General features: G+C 37.3%; 2 protein-coding genes across 2 annotated transcripts; both read right to left on the bottom strand.

Annotated features, from left to right (window-relative positions):
• Positions 1-496: 496 nt before the first annotated feature.
• LOC131431554 (uncharacterized) lies at positions 497-2,851 on the bottom strand. The gene is made up of 3 exons (XM_058597336.1): positions 2,213-2,851; positions 1,725-2,156; positions 497-1,667 (listed from the first exon to the last, which is right to left on the bottom strand). The coding sequence occupies exons 1-3, from the start codon at positions 2,402-2,404 to the stop codon at positions 996-998; spliced, it is 1,296 nt and encodes a 431-aa protein (XP_058453319.1). The 5' UTR covers positions 2,405-2,851; the 3' UTR covers positions 497-995.
• Positions 2,852-14,852: 12,001 nt separating this feature from the next.
• Positions 14,853-16,458, bottom strand: LOC131431551 (uncharacterized). Its single transcript, XM_058597334.1, has one exon. It carries the CDS (start codon positions 16,270-16,272, stop codon positions 15,034-15,036), a length of 1,239 nt encoding a protein of 412 aa, XP_058453317.1. The 5' UTR covers positions 16,273-16,458; the 3' UTR covers positions 14,853-15,033.
• Positions 16,459-18,311: the final 1,853 nt, after the last annotated feature.

Genomic DNA, 18,311 nt, shown 5'->3' with positions numbered 1-18,311 from the left:
CGACTATTCAGATTTACCGTATGAATTATATATCTATTTACAAAATTCTGCAATGAAAATTTACGTAAAACTGATCATCCGGTTGAAAATTTGCATAATTGTTGTAAAATGAAACTCATGTACCGAAAAATCGGTCGTTTCTATAGATTACCGAAATTTCTCGTCAAAATTATAACCGAGCAAAAGAAATTAAATCTTAGTGTGTACAAATAGTATTGAAAAAATAGAATGTTTGAATTAATTGAATTAAATTCATTGGAATCAGCAGGTGTAGTACCGGCTTCATTACATGAGTGTAAGTGTCCTATGCTGTAATGGTAAAAATACTATCACACTACCAAAGTTATCAGCTGGTAGCTGCACCTTTCTTGTCAAATCATTCTGAGCGCCGTTCTTCCGGTGTAAGATCATACATGAACCTGTTTATATAAAAATTTAGCGATGAAAAAACTGACTGCACTTGTGATAGAGTAAAATGAATAGTGCGGAACGGAAATAATTTTTAATGGTATTTCGTATATCATATATTCAAAGCAGGGGCCTTACATCAACAAGCTAGAATGATCTACAACTATTGTTACCTATAACCTTCACCTTCATAATTTAAAAATTAACTTTGATTGTATCCATTGATATCCATACTATCCATTGAAAGTGCAAGAAGTTGTACCATCTTCATTTTTATGGAGTATTTTAAGTACGTAATCAAATATGAAGTACGCAATACACAAATATCTAACACCAGGAAACTTGGTTTCATTTGATCCTTAAATTCAGTTGATTTAACCAAAAGAAACCCTTAGTTCAAGAAGTACGTACATTCAATTAATATGATAGGTGCAATAAGAGCCGAAAACGTCTGGAACTCGTGTGACGATGTTCGACGGGTTAGAAAGTAGTTTAATAGATTTGCTAGTTGACAAGATTGAATTGAACGAAATATAACTCAATCTTAAATTGTTTCGTCAGAAATTTTTCCCAACTTGTTCTTCCGTTCAAAACCCGAAAAAGAACTCCAGAATCTCTTCGATGCATTCCACCATCGTTTCACGGTAAAACTCATCTTCGCGTAAGTATTTCAACACAAACTCGTCTCTATTGACGTTACAGTAGTGGTGATACAGCTCCGGATCATTTCGGTGGAGGTCGTCCAGCACATTTTCCGGCATGTTGGTTAATGCAAGGTACACGCAAGCAAAAACATGTCCGACAATTTTGTAGTGGCTTATGCTCCTTTCAAACTGTTCCCAGTTCAGAATCTTTTCCGCGTTCAAACCAAACTGGTTCAGCTTGCGGCAGAACGAGCGATAGTAAAATTTAACATAATCGTCAAAATGTTGTCCCCGGTGGAATCTCCTGGTCGTAAGATAAATCGCCAGAAGAACGTCAATCGCCGGTGGCAGATAGCGGCATATTTGGAAATCCAACACAACGCATGATTCGGGTTCATCCACGATGTCGGTTTTCGTGACCGGATCCTTTGCAAAGCGAAACATCAAATTATTGTGCCAAATATCACGATGCACTAGAACACTCTGGAATTCTGTTGTTGGCTTAATCACATCGAATATCCGGCTTAGTTTGTTATCTAATTCCTGCTCCATAAGTTGCTTCCTGACAGGATCTTTGCAGTATTTAGTTCCGTTTAAAGCCATTGCCTTTATAGCCTGAAATCAGAATAAATTTAACGCCAAAGATAACGATGGTAATGATGCAACTGTTACGCTAAGGCCCGCCTTAAACCAGCTGATATCTTTCAGAATTGTCGTCTCATAAAGTATATCGCCATATAACTCATCCAGTCTTTGTCCAGCGATGACGTTGAACTCATAGTTGAGCGAAACAGCATGCATCTGTGCTATCGCTTCCAGTACCAAATTTAAATGCTTGCTTTCTAGAGGTTTCGTATGATGGACCATGCTGTAACCGCTTCGCCATGTCAAGTCCTCCAGTACGATCAAATCATCTCGAACGAGATAACAATCTGGACGCCATTTCGAAGGTTCCTGATTGTGGCCCAAGGCGGATAATATTCTAGAGTACACTTGGGCTTCCTTCCGAAAAAATCCCAATTCTTCCATCATCTTTCGTTGGTTTTCATCCGCGAGCGGGAGCGATTTGAGAAAGTAACGCTCATACGTTCTTGATCCATTATTCTGAATCAGGGGAATAAACATAATAAAAATTGAAAAACCAATTGATCTCATCTCACCTCTATCGTGACTTCCAGCTGAAAATATTCTCCAAGGAATCCTATGTGGCCGGGAATTTTGTTCACTTTATAGTTCACAATCGTTGCTTTTTCGATCTGCTGCGAGTTCCGAACGATCTGCACACATTCTTCTGCACTAATTACCTCTCGATACTCGTTGATTTGTTGCTGATTGTGATTGGCCATCGTCATTCTGCTTTGTACCGAAGTCAGTTCGGAAAGGGCCCCGTACAACGTGGTGCGATGTTCGTAAGTGACTGACTGACTGACTGACTGACCGTATCATGTTACTGATAGCAGGATGTTATTATGTTGAGTGGAGTTAATCATATCATGATTGTTTTTTCGTACACCCAAAATTATGTTGATTAACGCTGTGACTTTTTTTGGTAAATTGTATTAATATTTAAGTATAGTAAGTCGAATCTGAATAAATTTGTCTCTTATAATCTTACGTTCCCCTGAGCTCGAGTTCGAATCTGCAAACATTCTCTAATTTTTGGAAAAGTTCTACTAACACTAATTTGAAGGAAATACATATTTTTAATAGCCGATTGGTTTTATCTTTAGCATAACACTTCGCCATTATATGTCAAGTAAATATAAACAAACGTGATTTAAGTGTCTTATACTTATTTTTTCTGCATTTTTTTTCAGAAAAAATGCGAATTTGGACTATCTTACAAAACGTATATAGAACACGCAATTGAAATTAATTAGTGAACATTTTTTACTTAAAAACAAAACCCGTTTTATATCCGGGTGCACGCAGAAAAAATATAGAACAAATATTGATATAGTTACAATAACAATTGTGGTTTGATTCAACTGAAAAGGGCTGAGTGGCTAGCCGATTTTCGCAAACTCAGACTCAAATGAAAAGTTCTATGCTCCCATAGCCTGCCTGAATCGGGAAAAAATAGAACTGGAGATTTTCACTACAAATGTGACTTTGATCCGTTAGAACCTGATCAATTGTAGACGGGTTTTTCACGGAAGAGAAACCAGTCGGATTACTGGGATGAAGAACTGTGAAGAGTTGATTATGAAGTATTTTACCATTACTGTTATTTTGGCTACAATTCCACTGGACATTCTTAGCATTTAAGCCCCCTATTACGAAAAATTTCGGTCGATATCTTGTGAGTTTTTGCAAATCGCCTTTAAAGAAAATATGCTCCAGTGATGAAATAAATTCCATGAATGATTTCAACTTGGATTCCCAAGCTTTCAATAACTTTAGTATTGAAAGAAGGTAAAATTAGATGTTTAATTTGCCGTTGGACAAAAATCCTAACTCCACCACCCATTCCAGTAAACCTGTCAAATCGATGAACCACATAATGTGGATTGCTTTTCAATTTGACATTTGGTTCAAGAAAAGTTTCTGTCACAATGGCAATATGAATTTTGTGAACTTTGAGAAAATTTTAAAATTTATCTTCACTCGATTTCAAAGATCGAGCATTCCAATTTAAAATATTCAAATAATTATTTAACATCACTGTTAAATTTTAAATTCATTATAATATTATTTGCAAATTGCCATCCGATTTGAAATGCTTCAAAAAGTGATGAAGTCGAATTCATTCGGATGATCAATTGAAAAAGTTGATTTTGTAGGTAGATCATTTTATTTTCAGTTATATCGCCTAAATCGACTTCGTTTAAAGAAGCGAATTACATTGAAGGAATATTAGTAGGTAGACTACCATTAGAAGAAGATGATTTGACCGATCTACCTATTAATAAATTGTTTTCGTTAGAAGATGAACTGAAAGGCGTTCCTGTGTTTTGATTATTTACATTAGAAGAATTAAGAGGTATTTCTCTACCTGTTACCAAAGCGTAACTGTCATTAGAAGAAGATGATAACGAGGTTGATCTATCTGTCAATAAACTGTTTTCGTTAGAAGACGAATTGGAAGGCGTACCTGTTTTTTGTTTTAAATTCGAAGAATTAAGTGCCTTAGATTCTTCTAGTTTTAGACGTGGCATTTGTAACGGTTTTTTGATTTTTTAGTAATGTTCTGTAAATTTAAGGTCGTCGATTTGACTTGTTGTCTAAGCGAACGAGCGTTTAATTTTTTTTCCATGACAGGACATTTCAAATAATTGGATTTATGATTTCCATCGCAATTTGAACATGAAAATTTATCAGTGGTTACATTCATACGTCTTTCAAATGCGATTAAGCACAATTCAAACACCGTATATCCATATGACAGTTTTTGGTTCCATGGCCGAAGCTTTGGCAACGACGACATTGCGTTAAGTTTGCAATACGATTATGCCGTTTATAATGTTCCCAATGGATTTTAATGTGGGAAATGAAACGTACTTTTTCTAAAGTTTTCAAATTGTTTACATCACTTCGATTGAAGTGTATTGAGTAAAGTTCATTGGAAATTCCAGAGCGTAGTTTAGAAGTAACATTCGCTCTTTTTTTCATAAGTATTACTTAGGAAGGAAAAAAACCAAGCAATTCTTTTAGTTTATTTTTAATTTCATCAGTACTTTGATCATTTGATAAGCCTTTCAAGACAGCCTTGAAGGATCTGTCTGATTTTATATCATATGAATAAAAGCTATGATGTTTCTCGGACAAATATCGGATAAGATGTTCGTAATCTTCCAATCCATCAACCAAGACTCGACATTCTCCTCTTCGTCCGAATTGAAATGAGACTTTTACTTCCGGGAAAAAATTAGAAAGCTCGTCACTGGTGGCATAGATTGTTGTTTCTTCCCAGAACGACAAGCGTCCATTTTGGGAATTTTTGAAGAATTTTCTTCTATGTCGCTACAATCGGTTTCAGGAAGAATCTCGTAAATATTGTTAGACGGCATAGGATCAACGGAAGGGAAATCCGTCCGTTGTCTTTTATTTTTACATTCAGATTCTATAAGATCGTGAATGTTATTAGGAAAATGTTGAATAACGGATTGTGATTTATTTCGTATTGAATTATTTTTAGCCTTAGGCTTGTTGCCTTTCCGGTTGGACGCAGGCATTTTTGAAATGAATGAAATTTTAAATTAATTTAACTAGACTAAATTAGTCTTCGATTAGACTCCTAGTTTGGAAAAGTCTTGATAAAGACTGATTAGTTCGCGAAGAATAGTTCTTTGAATAGTTAGCCTTAAAAAAGGCTGATTAATTTCTTAGTCGCTCTAATATCACTATTTGTATAGCCTTGAAAAAGACTGAAGCCTTGAATCAATGAAACTCTAGGTAGCCAGAAAAAATTTCCAGGAGCCAAGAATATTAGTAGATTTTCTGAATTTGATTGGTTAAAATTTGGTACAACTAATCGATTGTTGTTTTAACTAAACTGCCATTTTTGTTTTTCGATTAGTAGAAACGATGGTTGAAACAACTAATTTAATTGGTTGAAAAAAAATGCTGTCAATTAGTGAGGACACATACCTTTCAATTTCAACAAATATTTTAGTTAGAATAACTGGCGTTGTTATTGGAACAAAATTCTGTTAGTTGAAAAACAAATCGGTTTTAGTCGTTTTAGACATTGCAATTAGTTGAATCAACTCGAACAATGTTATTGATTTGCGATAATAATCAAAATATACTTACTGATATACGTCATGATCTATTTGAAATAAGTATCGTTGTTCCAATATAAACATTATTTTATGTTGACAAGTAATATCATTAGTTATTAACAGGACTAGAAAAACCACCGATCACTGCTGATCTTAAGATCACTTACTTACCTTACCTAACAGCTATAGGCCTGGGGTGTCCTTTGCTGTGTCAAGCATATGTCTCCACATAACTCGGTCCATGGCTGCTCGTCGCCACACGGAAAAGCCAGCGATCGCAAAACAACTAAAATATTAGTTGTTTTTCTGATTTTTATTGGTTAAAATTTGGTACAGCTGATCGACTGTTGTTTTAACTAATCTGTCATTTTTCGTCGTGAATACGACTTACTTTACTATGCGGTGCCTTTTCAAAATTTACCCTCTGAGAGTGATAAGTTTTTGATCGTGAATATCTCTTGTTGTATCTAACGAATCAACATAATTTTTGCTACACGCCGTCGGGAATATGATCACGATTTTATGATAAAATTTTCAGTTGTGTGACATAATCTCAAATAGTTCAAAATTAAACTTTTCTGAAATGTTTGGTATAAACGAGTATCAAAGAAGATAATTCATAAGGCGCGTTTACCTTTCTCGTATTTTGAAAGCTCATAGCTCAGTGATCTGTGGAAGGATTTATATAATCTAACTACCAAAAGAATCGATTTTTTTTTTTTCAACCTAAACGTGTATAGCAAAAGCATTGAGATATTTCAATAGTACACTATTGAAAAACCTGTCTCATTTGACCCATGTCAACACCAGCCAATCAGAACGCGTTCTGAGGAAGAGAACAAAATATCTGCTGCTGTACAACAAATTGTTCGAGAAAAATGTTCCGAAAAGTGGTGAATATCGTAGTGAGTTCCTCAATTTGGTCCTTCTGAATGCTAGAAACGCATCCCTACAGCATATTGATAGTTGCTTTCAATAAATTATGCAAATCCGAAATGAAATAATCGACATTAAAATTCTGTATGCTGCTATTTTTATAGCCGTTAGGACCGCCCATTAGTGAAAAAGCTACAAACGAAATCACGTGAAAGAAAGCTCCTAACAAAAATTTAATCAGTTTGGATTCTATCGCCAATGCGAACAGATGTATTTTGTGCCGTTTGCAAAGCTAGTTTCGCTTCGGACAAAAGCGATTACGTCACAGCTGCCAGTCATTTGCATGGATGAAAAAGCAACGGTGGAGAGCATTACACCAAATCAGCCGTTCTAATGGCTCTAAAAGTTTTCTGAAGAACTATTAGGTTGGTTAGATTTGTGCACTTTTCGCTGTGTGAAATTCACAGTAATCGAGATCAAGTGAAGCCTTCTTTGTTTTTGCGAAAAATTTGGAAAAGGGGAATGCTTGCATAAATCATACAATTGATCAACTAATTGATATTCGGAAGTGTTAAGGAACATGTCAGTTGTTTTCGTATTCACGACATCCAGTTATGTCTCTGACATTACCCACCCGCCTTTTATTTATCCTGCTGGCAGCTTAGCAAAGACACGCACCACATACGAGGAATGAAACGTTTCAGTTGAGCAATGCCAAACACCCTGAGCGAACAATGAAACGTTTCAATGAGATGTCACTCGTGAAATTGAGCAAAGACACAATCCCAGCAAAGTTACTTGTATGCATGAAAGCAAAAAAATGTCTTAGTTGTTTCAACCAATTATTCAGTTACTTGAACCTAAGACGCCAATTGCAATAAATAGTTTTTACTGTTAGCCTCTTCGAGGGGCAGCTAATCGTTCACTGCTTGAACAACAAAATTTTACCTAATTAACTGCTTATATCTTTATCACTAAACTCACAAAGGATATAGAAACGAACCAAAAGATTGCAATTCTCAAAAGGGAACTCACCAGAAAAATGGTCACAGAAAATTAGGAAATTTTTCCTTCACTTGCAGAATGGCTCGCTGGTAAACCTAATGCTACAGATACACTTTCAAAAAAGGCGGGTGGGTAATGTCAGAGACATAACTGGATGTCGTGAATACGAAAACAAATGACATGTTCCTTAACACTTCCGAATATCAAATAGTTGATCAATTGTATGAATTATGCAAGCATTCCCCTTTTCCACATTTTTCGCAAAAACAAAGAAGACTTCACTTGATCTCGATTACTGTGAATTTCACACAGCGAAAAGTGCACAAATCTAACCAAACTGTTCTTGATTGGCACTAAACAGAGGATAATTACCTTCGATTTGTGAACAACAAATCCTAATAGTTCTTTAGAAAACTTTTAGAGCCATTAGAACGGCTGATTTTGTTTAATGCTTTCCAACGATGCTTATTCATCCATCGAAATGACTGGCAGCTGTGACGTAATCACTCTTATCGGAAGCGAAACTAGCTTTGCAAACGGCACAAAATACATCTGCTCGCATTGGCGATAGAATCCAAACTGATTAGATTTTTGTTAGGAGCTTTCTTTTACGTGATTTCGTTTGTAGCATTTTCACTAATGGGCGGTCCTAACGGCTATAAAAATAGTCGCATACAGAATATTAATGTCGATTATTTTATTTCGCATTTGCAAATTTATTGAAAAAAAAAAACTATCAATATGCTGTAGGGATTCATTTCCAGCATTCAGAAGGGACAAATTGCGTAATTCTCTACGATATTAAACTCGGAACATTTTTCGCAAAAAAAAGCTTCACTTGATCTCGATTACTGTGAATTTCACACAGCGAAAAGTGCACAAATCTAACCAAATTGTTCTTGATTTGCACTAAACTGAGGATAATTACCTGCGGTTTGCGAAAAACAAATCCTAATAGTTCTTTAGAAAAATGTTAGAGCCATTAGAACGGCTGATTTTTTATAATGCTCTCCAACGTTGCTTTTTCATCCATCGAAATGACTGGCAGCTGTGACGTAATCGCTCTTGTCGAAAGCGAAACTAGCTTTGCAGACGACACAAAACACATCTGCTCGCAGTGGCGATAGAATCCAAACTGATTCAATTTTTGTTAAGAGTTTCCTTTATGTGATTTCGTTTGTAGCTTTTTCACTAATGGGCGGTCCTAACGGCTATAAAAATAGCCGCATACAGAATTTTTATGTCGATTATTTCATTTCGGATTTGCATAATTTATTGAAAAAAAACTATCAATATGCTGTAGGGATTCACTGTGCAGACGACACAAAACACATCTGCTCGCAGTGGCGATAGAATCCAAACTGATTCAATTTTTGTTAAGAGTTTCCTTTATGTGATTTCGTTTGTAGCTTTTTCACTAATGGGCGGTCCTAACGGCTATAAAAATAGCCGCATACAGAATTTTTATGTCGATTATTTCATTTCGGATTTGCATAATTTATTGAAAAAAAACTATCAATATGCTGTAGGGATTCATTTCCAGCATTCAGAAGGGACAAATTGCGTAATTCTCTACGATATTAAACTCGGAACATTTTTCGCAAAAAAAAGCTTCACTTGATCTCGATTACTGTGAATTTCACACAGCGAAAAGTGCACAAATCTAACCAAATTGTTCTTGATTTGCACTAAACTGAGGATAATTACCTGCGGTTTGCGAAAAACAAATCCTAATAGTTCTTTAGAAAAATGTTAGAGCCATTAGAACGGCTGATTTTTTATAATGCTCTCCAACGTTGCTTTTTCATCCATCGAAATGACTGGCAGCTGTGACGTAATCGCTCTTGTCGAAAGCGAAACTAGCTTTGCAGACGACACAAAACACATCTGCTCGCAGTGGCGATAGAATCCAAACTGATTCAATTTTTGTTAAGAGTTTCCTTTATGTGATTTCGTTTGTAGCTTTTTCACTAATGGGCGGTCCTAACGGCTATAAAAATAGCCGCATACAGAATTTTTATGTCGATTATTTCATTTCGGATTTGCATAATTTATTGAAAAAAAACTATCAATATGCTGTAGGGATTCACTGTGCAGACGACACAAAACACATCTGCTCGCAGTGGCGATAGAATCCAAACTGATTCAATTTTTGTTAAGAGTTTCCTTTATGTGATTTCGTTTGTAGCTTTTTCACTAATGGGCGGTCCTAACGGCTATAAAAATAGCCGCATACAGAATTTTTATGTCGATTATTTCATTTCGGATTTGCATAATTTATTGAAAAAAAACTATCAATATGCTGTAGGGATTCATTTCCAGCATTCAGAAGGGTAAAATTGCGTAATTCTCTACGATATTAAACTCGGAACATTTTTCGCAAAAAAAGGCTTCACTTGATCTCGATTACTGTGAATTTCACACAGCGAAAAGTGCACAAATCTAACCAAATTGTTCTTGATTTGCACTAAACTGAGGATAATTACCTGCGATTTGCGAAAAACAAATCCTAATAGTTCTTTAGAAAAATTTTAGAGCCATTAGAACGGCTGATTTTTTATAATGCTCTCCAACGTTGCTTTTTCATCCATCGAAATGACTGGCAGCTGTGACGTAATCGCTCTTGTCGAAAGCGAAACTAGCTGTGCAGACGACACAAAACACATCTGCTCGCAGTGGCGATAGAATCCAAACTGATTCAATTTTTGTTAAGAGATTTCCTTTTATTTGATTTCGTTTGTAGCTTTTCCACTAATGGGCGGTCCTAACGGCTATAAAAATAGCCGCATACAGAATTTTTATGTCGATTATTTCATTTCGGATTTGCAAAATTTTTTGAAAAAAACTATCAATATGCTGTAGGGATTAATTTCCAGCATTCAGAAGGGTCAAATTGCGGAATTCTCTACGATATTAAACTCGGAACATTTTTCTCAAAAAAAGGCTTCACTTGATCTCGATTACTGTGAATTTCACACAGCGAAAAGTGCACAAATCTAACCAAATTGTTCTTGATTTGCACTAAACTGAGGATAATTACCTGCGATTTGCGAAAAACAAATCCTAATAGTTCTTTAGAAAAATTTTAGAGCCATTAGAACGGCTGATTTTTTATAATGCTCTCCAACGTTGCTTTTTCATCCATCGAAATGACTGGCAGCTGTGACGTAATCGCTCTTGTCGAAAGCGAAACTAGCTTTGCAGACGACACAAAACACATCTGCTCGCAGTGGCGATAGAATCCAAACTGATTCAATTTTTGTTAAGAGATTTCCTTTTGTGTGATTTCGTTTGTAGCTTTTTCACTAATGGGCGGTCCTAACGGCTATAAAAATAGCCGCATATAGAATTTCAATGTCGATTATTTCATTTCGGATTTGCATAATTTATTGAAAAAAAATTATCAATATGCTGTAGGGATTCATTTCTAACATTCAGAAGGGTCAAATTGCGTAATTCTCTACGATATTAAACTCGGAACATTTTTCGCAAAAAAAGGCTTCACTTGATCTCGATTACTGTGAATTTCACACAGCGAAAAGTGCACAAATCTAACCAAATTGTTCTTGATTTGCACTAAACTGAGGATAATTACCTGCGATTTGCGAAAAACAAATCCTAATAGTTCTTTAGAAAAATTTTAGAGCCATTAGAACGGCTGATTTTTTATAATGCTCTCCAACGTTGCTTTTTCATCCATCGAAATGACTGGCAGCTGTGACGTAATCGCTCTTGTCGAAAGCGAAACTAGCTGTGCAGACGACACAAAACACATCTGCTCGCAGTGGCGATAGAATCCAAACTGATTCAATTTTTGTTAAGAGATTTCCTTTTATGTGATTTCGTTTGTAGCTTTTTCACTAATGGGCGGTCCTAACGGCTATAAAAATAGCCGCATACAGAATTTTTATGTCGATTATTTCATTTCGGATTTGCATAATTTATTGAAAGAGACTATCAATATGCTGTAGGGATTCGTTTCTAGCATTCAGAAGGACCAAATTGAGGAACTCACTACGATATTCACCACTTTTGGAAACATTTTTCTTGAGCGATTTGTTGTACAGCAGCAGCTATTTTCTTCTCTTCCTCAGAACGCGTTCTGATTGGCTGGTGTTGACATGGGTCAAATGAGATAGGTTTTTCAATAGTGTACTATTGAAATACTTCAATGCTCTTGCTATACACGTTTAAGTTGAAAAATTTCGATTCTATTGGTAGTTAGATTATATAAATCCTTCCACAGATCACTGAGCTATGAGCTTTCAAAATACGAGAAAGGCAAACGCGCCATATGAATTATCCTCTTTGATACTCGTTTATACCAAACATTTCAGAAAAGTTTAATTTTGAACTATTTGAGATTATGTCACACAACTGAAAATTTTATCATAAAATTGTGATCATATTTCCGATGGCATGTAGCAAAAATTATGTTGATTCGTTAGATACAACAAGAGATATTCACGATCAAAAACTTATCACTCTCTCAGAGGGTAAATTTTGAAAAGGCACCCCATAGTAAAGTAAGTCGTATTCACGACAAAAATACAAATAGTACCACTTCACTTTAGCAGCAAATTTGGAAGCGTTAAGCGGTTTTAATAACATTGACATGAACTGTCCTAGAATACATTATTCTCAGATGAAATTAAAACATTTATACTGCAGGAATATCTATTTAACACATGGAAAACTTGTTTTACAATTAACTGTTATATTCTTCTGCGCTCCTCTTCTTCTTGTACCAGTCGGATTAGATTCAAGAACCATTTTCACTGGGCTGTCGTCCGACATCCTTATGACATGCCCAGCCCATCGTAGACGTCCGATTTTAGCTGTCCGTACGATAGGTGGTTCTCCTAGCAGCTGTTGCAATTCGTGATTCATACGCCGTCTCCACGTTCCGTCTTTCATCTGCACTCCGCCATAGATGGTCCTCAGTACCTTTCTTTCGAAAACACTGAGGGCGCGTTGGTCCTCTGCCAACATAGTCCAGGTCTCGTAGCCATAGAGAACAACCGGTCTAATGAGCGTTTTGTAGATGGTCAATTTCGTGCGGTTGCGAACTTTTCTCGATCGGAGGGTTTTTCTGAGTCCAAAGTACGCACGGTTCCCTGCCAAAATACGTCTATGAATTTCTCTGCTGGTGTCATTATCGGCGGTCACCAGTGAGCCCAAATACACGAACTCGTCAATCACCTCGATATCGTCACCGTCTATCAATATTCGTGATGGGAGGCGTAGTATTTCGTCTCTAGAGCCTCTTCCTCTCATGTATTTTGTTTTCGACGCATTTATGGTCAGTCCGATACGACTAGCTTCAGCTTTCAGTCCGATGTAGGTTTCCGTCATCTTCTCAAGGTTGCGTGTCACAATATCAATATCGTCAGCGAAGCCAAAAAGTTGTACGGACTTTCGGAAAATCGTGCCACTCGTGTCGATCCTCGCTCTTCGAATCACATCTTCCAGGGCAATATTGAACAAGATACAAGAAAGTCCATCACCTTGACGTAGCCCTCTCCGAGATTCGAAGGGACTCGAAAGCGTCCCAGATACTCGGACGTAGCACATCACTCTATCCATCGTTGCTTTGGCCAATCACGTCAGTTTATCCGGGAAAACGTATTCGTGCATGATCTGCCATAGCTGTTCTCGATCGATTGTGTCGTATGCCGCTTTGAAGTCAATGAATAGGTGATGCGTGGGTACGTTGTATTCACGACACTTCTGGAGTACTTGTCTTATCGCGAATATGTGATCCGTAGTGGCGCGGGCTCCAGTAAATCCCGCTTGGCACGGCCCTACGAATTCCTTAGCTATTGGTGATAGACGACGGCAAAGGATTTGGGAGAGTACCTTGTAGGCGGCGTTCAGCAATGTGATCGCGCGGTAATTGCAACAGTCTAGCTTATCGCCCTTTTTGTAGACGGGACATACCACTCCATCCATCCATTCCTGCAGTAGAATCTCCTCCTCCCAAATCCTAGAAATCATTCAGTGCAGCGCTCTAGCCAGTGCGTCTCCTCCATGTTTGAGCAGCTCGCCTGGCAACTGGTCATTGCCCGCGGCTTTGTTGTTCCTCAGCTTGCCGATCTCCTCACTTATATCCGACAGATCAGGGGCTGGGAATCTGTCGTTGGCTGAGCGTGCACCCAGATTGATTCCTGTACCGTTCTCTGTATCTTGTGCTTCGCCGTTCAGATGCTCGTCATAGTACTGCTTCCACCTGTCGATCACCTCACGTTCGTTCGTGAGAAGGTTACCACTGGTATCTCTGCACATTTCGGCCTGTAGCGTGTAGCCTCTACGTGAGCGGTTCACCTTCTCATAGAATTAAGGTCACTAATCTCGTACATACAAAATCACTATTGATTTCATCACAAGTGATCTTAACCAAGGAATAAATCATCGTTACGAAATCATAACTGATCTGATCTATGAGTGATTTTGATTTTTGTACGATTTTTGTAACACCAAGTCTGTAAACGTTTTCTAATTTGTCACCAAGCCTTTTTCAACTGAAACAAGGTTAACTTTCACCGCTTTTCGATAAACACTTGTCATGGAATGACATAATTTTTCCAAACGCTTTAACCATCGGTGTTGTTTTCATTGACATTTTGAAGCGACGCGAACAGATTTCAACTAAAAAAATGTTGATTTCCTATTGCGATTATTGTTTTGCTTTCAGCTGCTCCGGCATTTGACAGCATTCAAAACAACACATTTTTCAACTACTTGAATATACGCAAATCAACAACCAGAACTTTTTGTTTTCTATTTGCGGTTAAAGATAAGGGTGTACAATAGTATCCAGTTGACTAGCATTAGATTTCATTGGAAGAAACGGTCATCGTTTCTACTGCAAATATTCAAAAGATTGATGTAGTTATTATAAATCAAGAAAATAAAAAACGAAAGTTCTCTTTTTAGTACAACGATATAAATTTTTGAATTATTGTTTTACCCAAATTTCGTGGAAACGATCGAGCTAATTGATGAACTAACTAACCATAGAATTATAATTCTGAATTCTTCTTCTCATCTGTAGATCCAATGCATTGAACAGAGATAACAGATCTAACTCAATAGATGATTCAATGTTAACGGTTAACGACTTTGAATTAATACATGAAACCTAATTTTGTGAAAACAAAATTCCTGTCAGCCAGTGGGAAATAATTAAACTCAATAAGTTTACCAAAAATTTTATTTCAGTATGATTAAATGGTATAAAACTTACTACAATTTCACAAAACAAGATGAATATAATCATCATTAACAATTGTAAAAATACTATACAAACAACGAATCGGAATGTTTAGTTTTCGGAATTATATCAACTTGTAACAAGAAAAACTTATCCCCCTCGATTACAAAGCCTCAATCAGATCCCTAATAATCCCTGTTATTCTGGTCCTGTAACTCGTATCATTGTTCAACACATCCAAGCACATTCGTATTTTGTCCTGTCCACTAAAATTTGTGTAGTTCTCCGGAGATGAGAAAATTTGATCAACATAACTTCTGGGTAGCAATGTCACATGATTCATCAAGAAATTATCGATCAATCCGGATATCCGATAACGCTTGCAAGATTCCAGAAACTGCCGTTCGGGAATGATCTCCTCTGGTGATAAACAATTGTCTATAAAGCATCGCCGCACGCAATTGTAGTAATAATCTATCAGTTCACAGTAATGTTGCTTTCGAAACTCTCCGGTGGTCGTTAAAGTCAACAGCATATTTACATCATAGGCAGGAGGTGCATAACGGGCGAATTGGAAATCTATGATCAGACATTCGGACGGTGTGCCATCGTCCGAATACTTGAACATAAGATTACTACCCCAAAGATCCCCATGGCAAATAACGTTTCGAAAAATGTTCGATGGCTTCACTAGTTCGTAAATTTGCAGCACAAATTGAGGCAACGTTTCCAATATATTCGCTAAGTTTTCGTTTTCACGCTCGACCACTTTCACCAGCTCGCAAAGAGTTTCAATTGCATTTTCTAACTCCTCGACACGGGGATTGTTTTCCTTACGAATCCAACAATTTTCATCCAACACTCCGGGATACAGTTCCGGAAGCGTACGCCCGGTTTTCGTTTCCAACATCAGTGAAGCGGAGTGCAATTTAGCCAATACTTCAAGTGCCTTTTCCAAGTGTGCCTTATCGAAGGTACCCATGCCAGAATTACTGATTGTTCGAAAGCGCTTCGGTTCAAGATTTTCAAACACTAATAATTGGTTGTTTTTTGTCAGATAAGCTTCGGGTGCAAATTTGGTGAATGAAGAAAACTTCGGAAACAGATCTCGGTTGAGACAAACTTCCTTACGAAATATTCCGATTGATTCCAAGTACCGAGTTAGAGATGGTATCGTTTTCGGTAACACTTTCAGGAAGAAACTTAATCTTCGAACATTATTATTATCTTGAGAGACATTGAGATCAAGCACAAAATGATCACCGAGATATCCGACACGACTCGCGCTAAACGGCTTCACCACGACCGAATTGATGTCCCATTTTAACTCCGAATCGATGAAATAACGTGCAACGATGGTTTCCATATCATTCTTTGTTAAATCAAACTTCTCCAGATCCATTGCCAGTATCTCAATCAATCTTGTAAGATACTTCACAATACGATTGCTACCGATTCGAAAGCCCGGAATGTTTGCAAATATTGCTACTACTCGACTCGAGGTCGCATAACTGAGTGCCACAAATAATACAAAATAAACTCTGATGTGACTCAATTGATAATGAAACCACTACCTAGAAAGCGGCGCTCCATGGTAGCAAGGGAAACCAAAACTAATCGATAAGTTCGTCTGGACCTTCCCACCGATGGACTGTGTTAGTGAGTTGCACCTGTCAGCTGCTTGGCCTAATCAGCTGGTAGAAGAATTATGCCGATAAGCGTGAGTACGATAGAATGGAGCTAAAGGACTCATACTAAGACGAATTTCGGTGTTTATCTCACTACAAATAAATGCACATATAAAGTACTGGAACAGGCTGCAGACCTCTACTAACCATTAAACGTTAGCAATGCGGAGCTCAACAGGAGAAATAAAGTGAGATCGACTGGTAGAGGAATGAACTTTTTGAGTGTGAAATTGGATCACAGGGGAACAACTAAAATGTGAACTTAATCGACCGTGCACAGCAGATCCAACACCAAATTTTTTTTTGCTGGCCGGAAGTCTTCTGAGTTGTGTATCATAACATCCACAATACTTCAGTTGGCAGAGCGGTTTCCCCGGATTGCAGAAGGTTGCGGACGGATTTATAACTGTTTCTGAAAGCTTATGACGGCAGTTTTTGGATTTCATTATTTTCACTTTATCAGTCATAATTTCAAACTGTCCTTTCGTTGGGTAATGGAGAAAAGTTCTGCATTAGGCGTGTTTTCTTGTGACGTATGTAGATTACACCATGATTTTCTAAGAGTTCGCGCAAAAATTAAGTCATTTCTAGTTCTGGTTTTACTTCTTGTGTGAGAGACAAAAACGAAAACATTTTAAATCAAACAGTTTATTTGCGACTCTGAAGCGACGACTTTTCACAGGGGAAATTACGACAAAAATTATGTTTTGGTGACAAAGATGTTCATGACTGTGTTTATTACAGTTGTTAGTATTTGGTTCTATGATTGTTAGAAAACTCGGAAGTCCTCTCACCCAGTAATAACTAGGCGATATCTAGATTTGGATTCTAGTCCTGAACACTGGATTAGAATACTGAACTATCGAACAAGGTTTCTGGATCAGAATACTGAATCTGAACCTGGATTCTTAAACGAGATTCTTTATCCGAATATGGATTCTGAACTTGAAGCAGAATTCAGTTATATTTGGAACATGGATCTGGATTCTAGACCTGGAGTTAAATTGTTAATCTGAACTCCTGACAGAGACCTTAACCAAGATTCTGTAACTGGATTCTGCGCCAGAATTCTATTTGCTGAACTTCTGACCAGAATTCTGATAGAGATTCTGAACCTGAGGTAGAAATTTACACTTGGATACTGAGCATGGGTTTGGATTCTAGATCTGAACCTGATTTATTGTCTTGAGCTCTCGATGAAGCTTTTGGGTCTAAATCTGAAGCAGGATTCTGGAGTTGGATTCAGGATTCCAGACATGATTTTTACTCAAAAAACTTGACAGATACAGAGAATGCACCAGAATCGTAAACATTCTGACCTTGGATCCTGATTCTGTATTCTGAACCTGATACAGAATCATTTATATGGATTCTGAATGTGGACCTGGATTCTGTACATGGATTCTAAGCCAAGATCTAAATACCAGACCAGGATTCCGTACTATAATTGAAACTCAGAACCTGAACCTGAATTGAGTAACTTGACCTAACCTCTGAGCATGAATTTGTGATCTGAGTGCAGAATCTGAATTCTGAGCTTAGAATCGGGACTTCGATTCTGGACCGGTATTCTTAGTCTGGATGTGAATTCTGGTGGACCTCAATTCTGGATATTGGACTTAGATTCTGGACCAAAATTCTTGAGAGAGATTTTTTACCTGAACCTGAATTATGCATCTGAATTGTGGAATTTGATTTTCAATCTGGATTCGGACTTTGGTTCTGGGGTAGAATTCTGACCCCGGATCAGTTC

The sequence above is a fragment of the Malaya genurostris genome, chromosome 2 (genome assembly GCF_030247185.1).
Source record: "Malaya genurostris strain Urasoe2022 chromosome 2, Malgen_1.1, whole genome shotgun sequence".
Classification (NCBI taxonomy): domain Eukaryota; kingdom Metazoa; phylum Arthropoda; class Insecta; order Diptera; family Culicidae; genus Malaya; species Malaya genurostris.
This window is presented reverse-complemented; position numbering and strand designations above follow the sequence as displayed.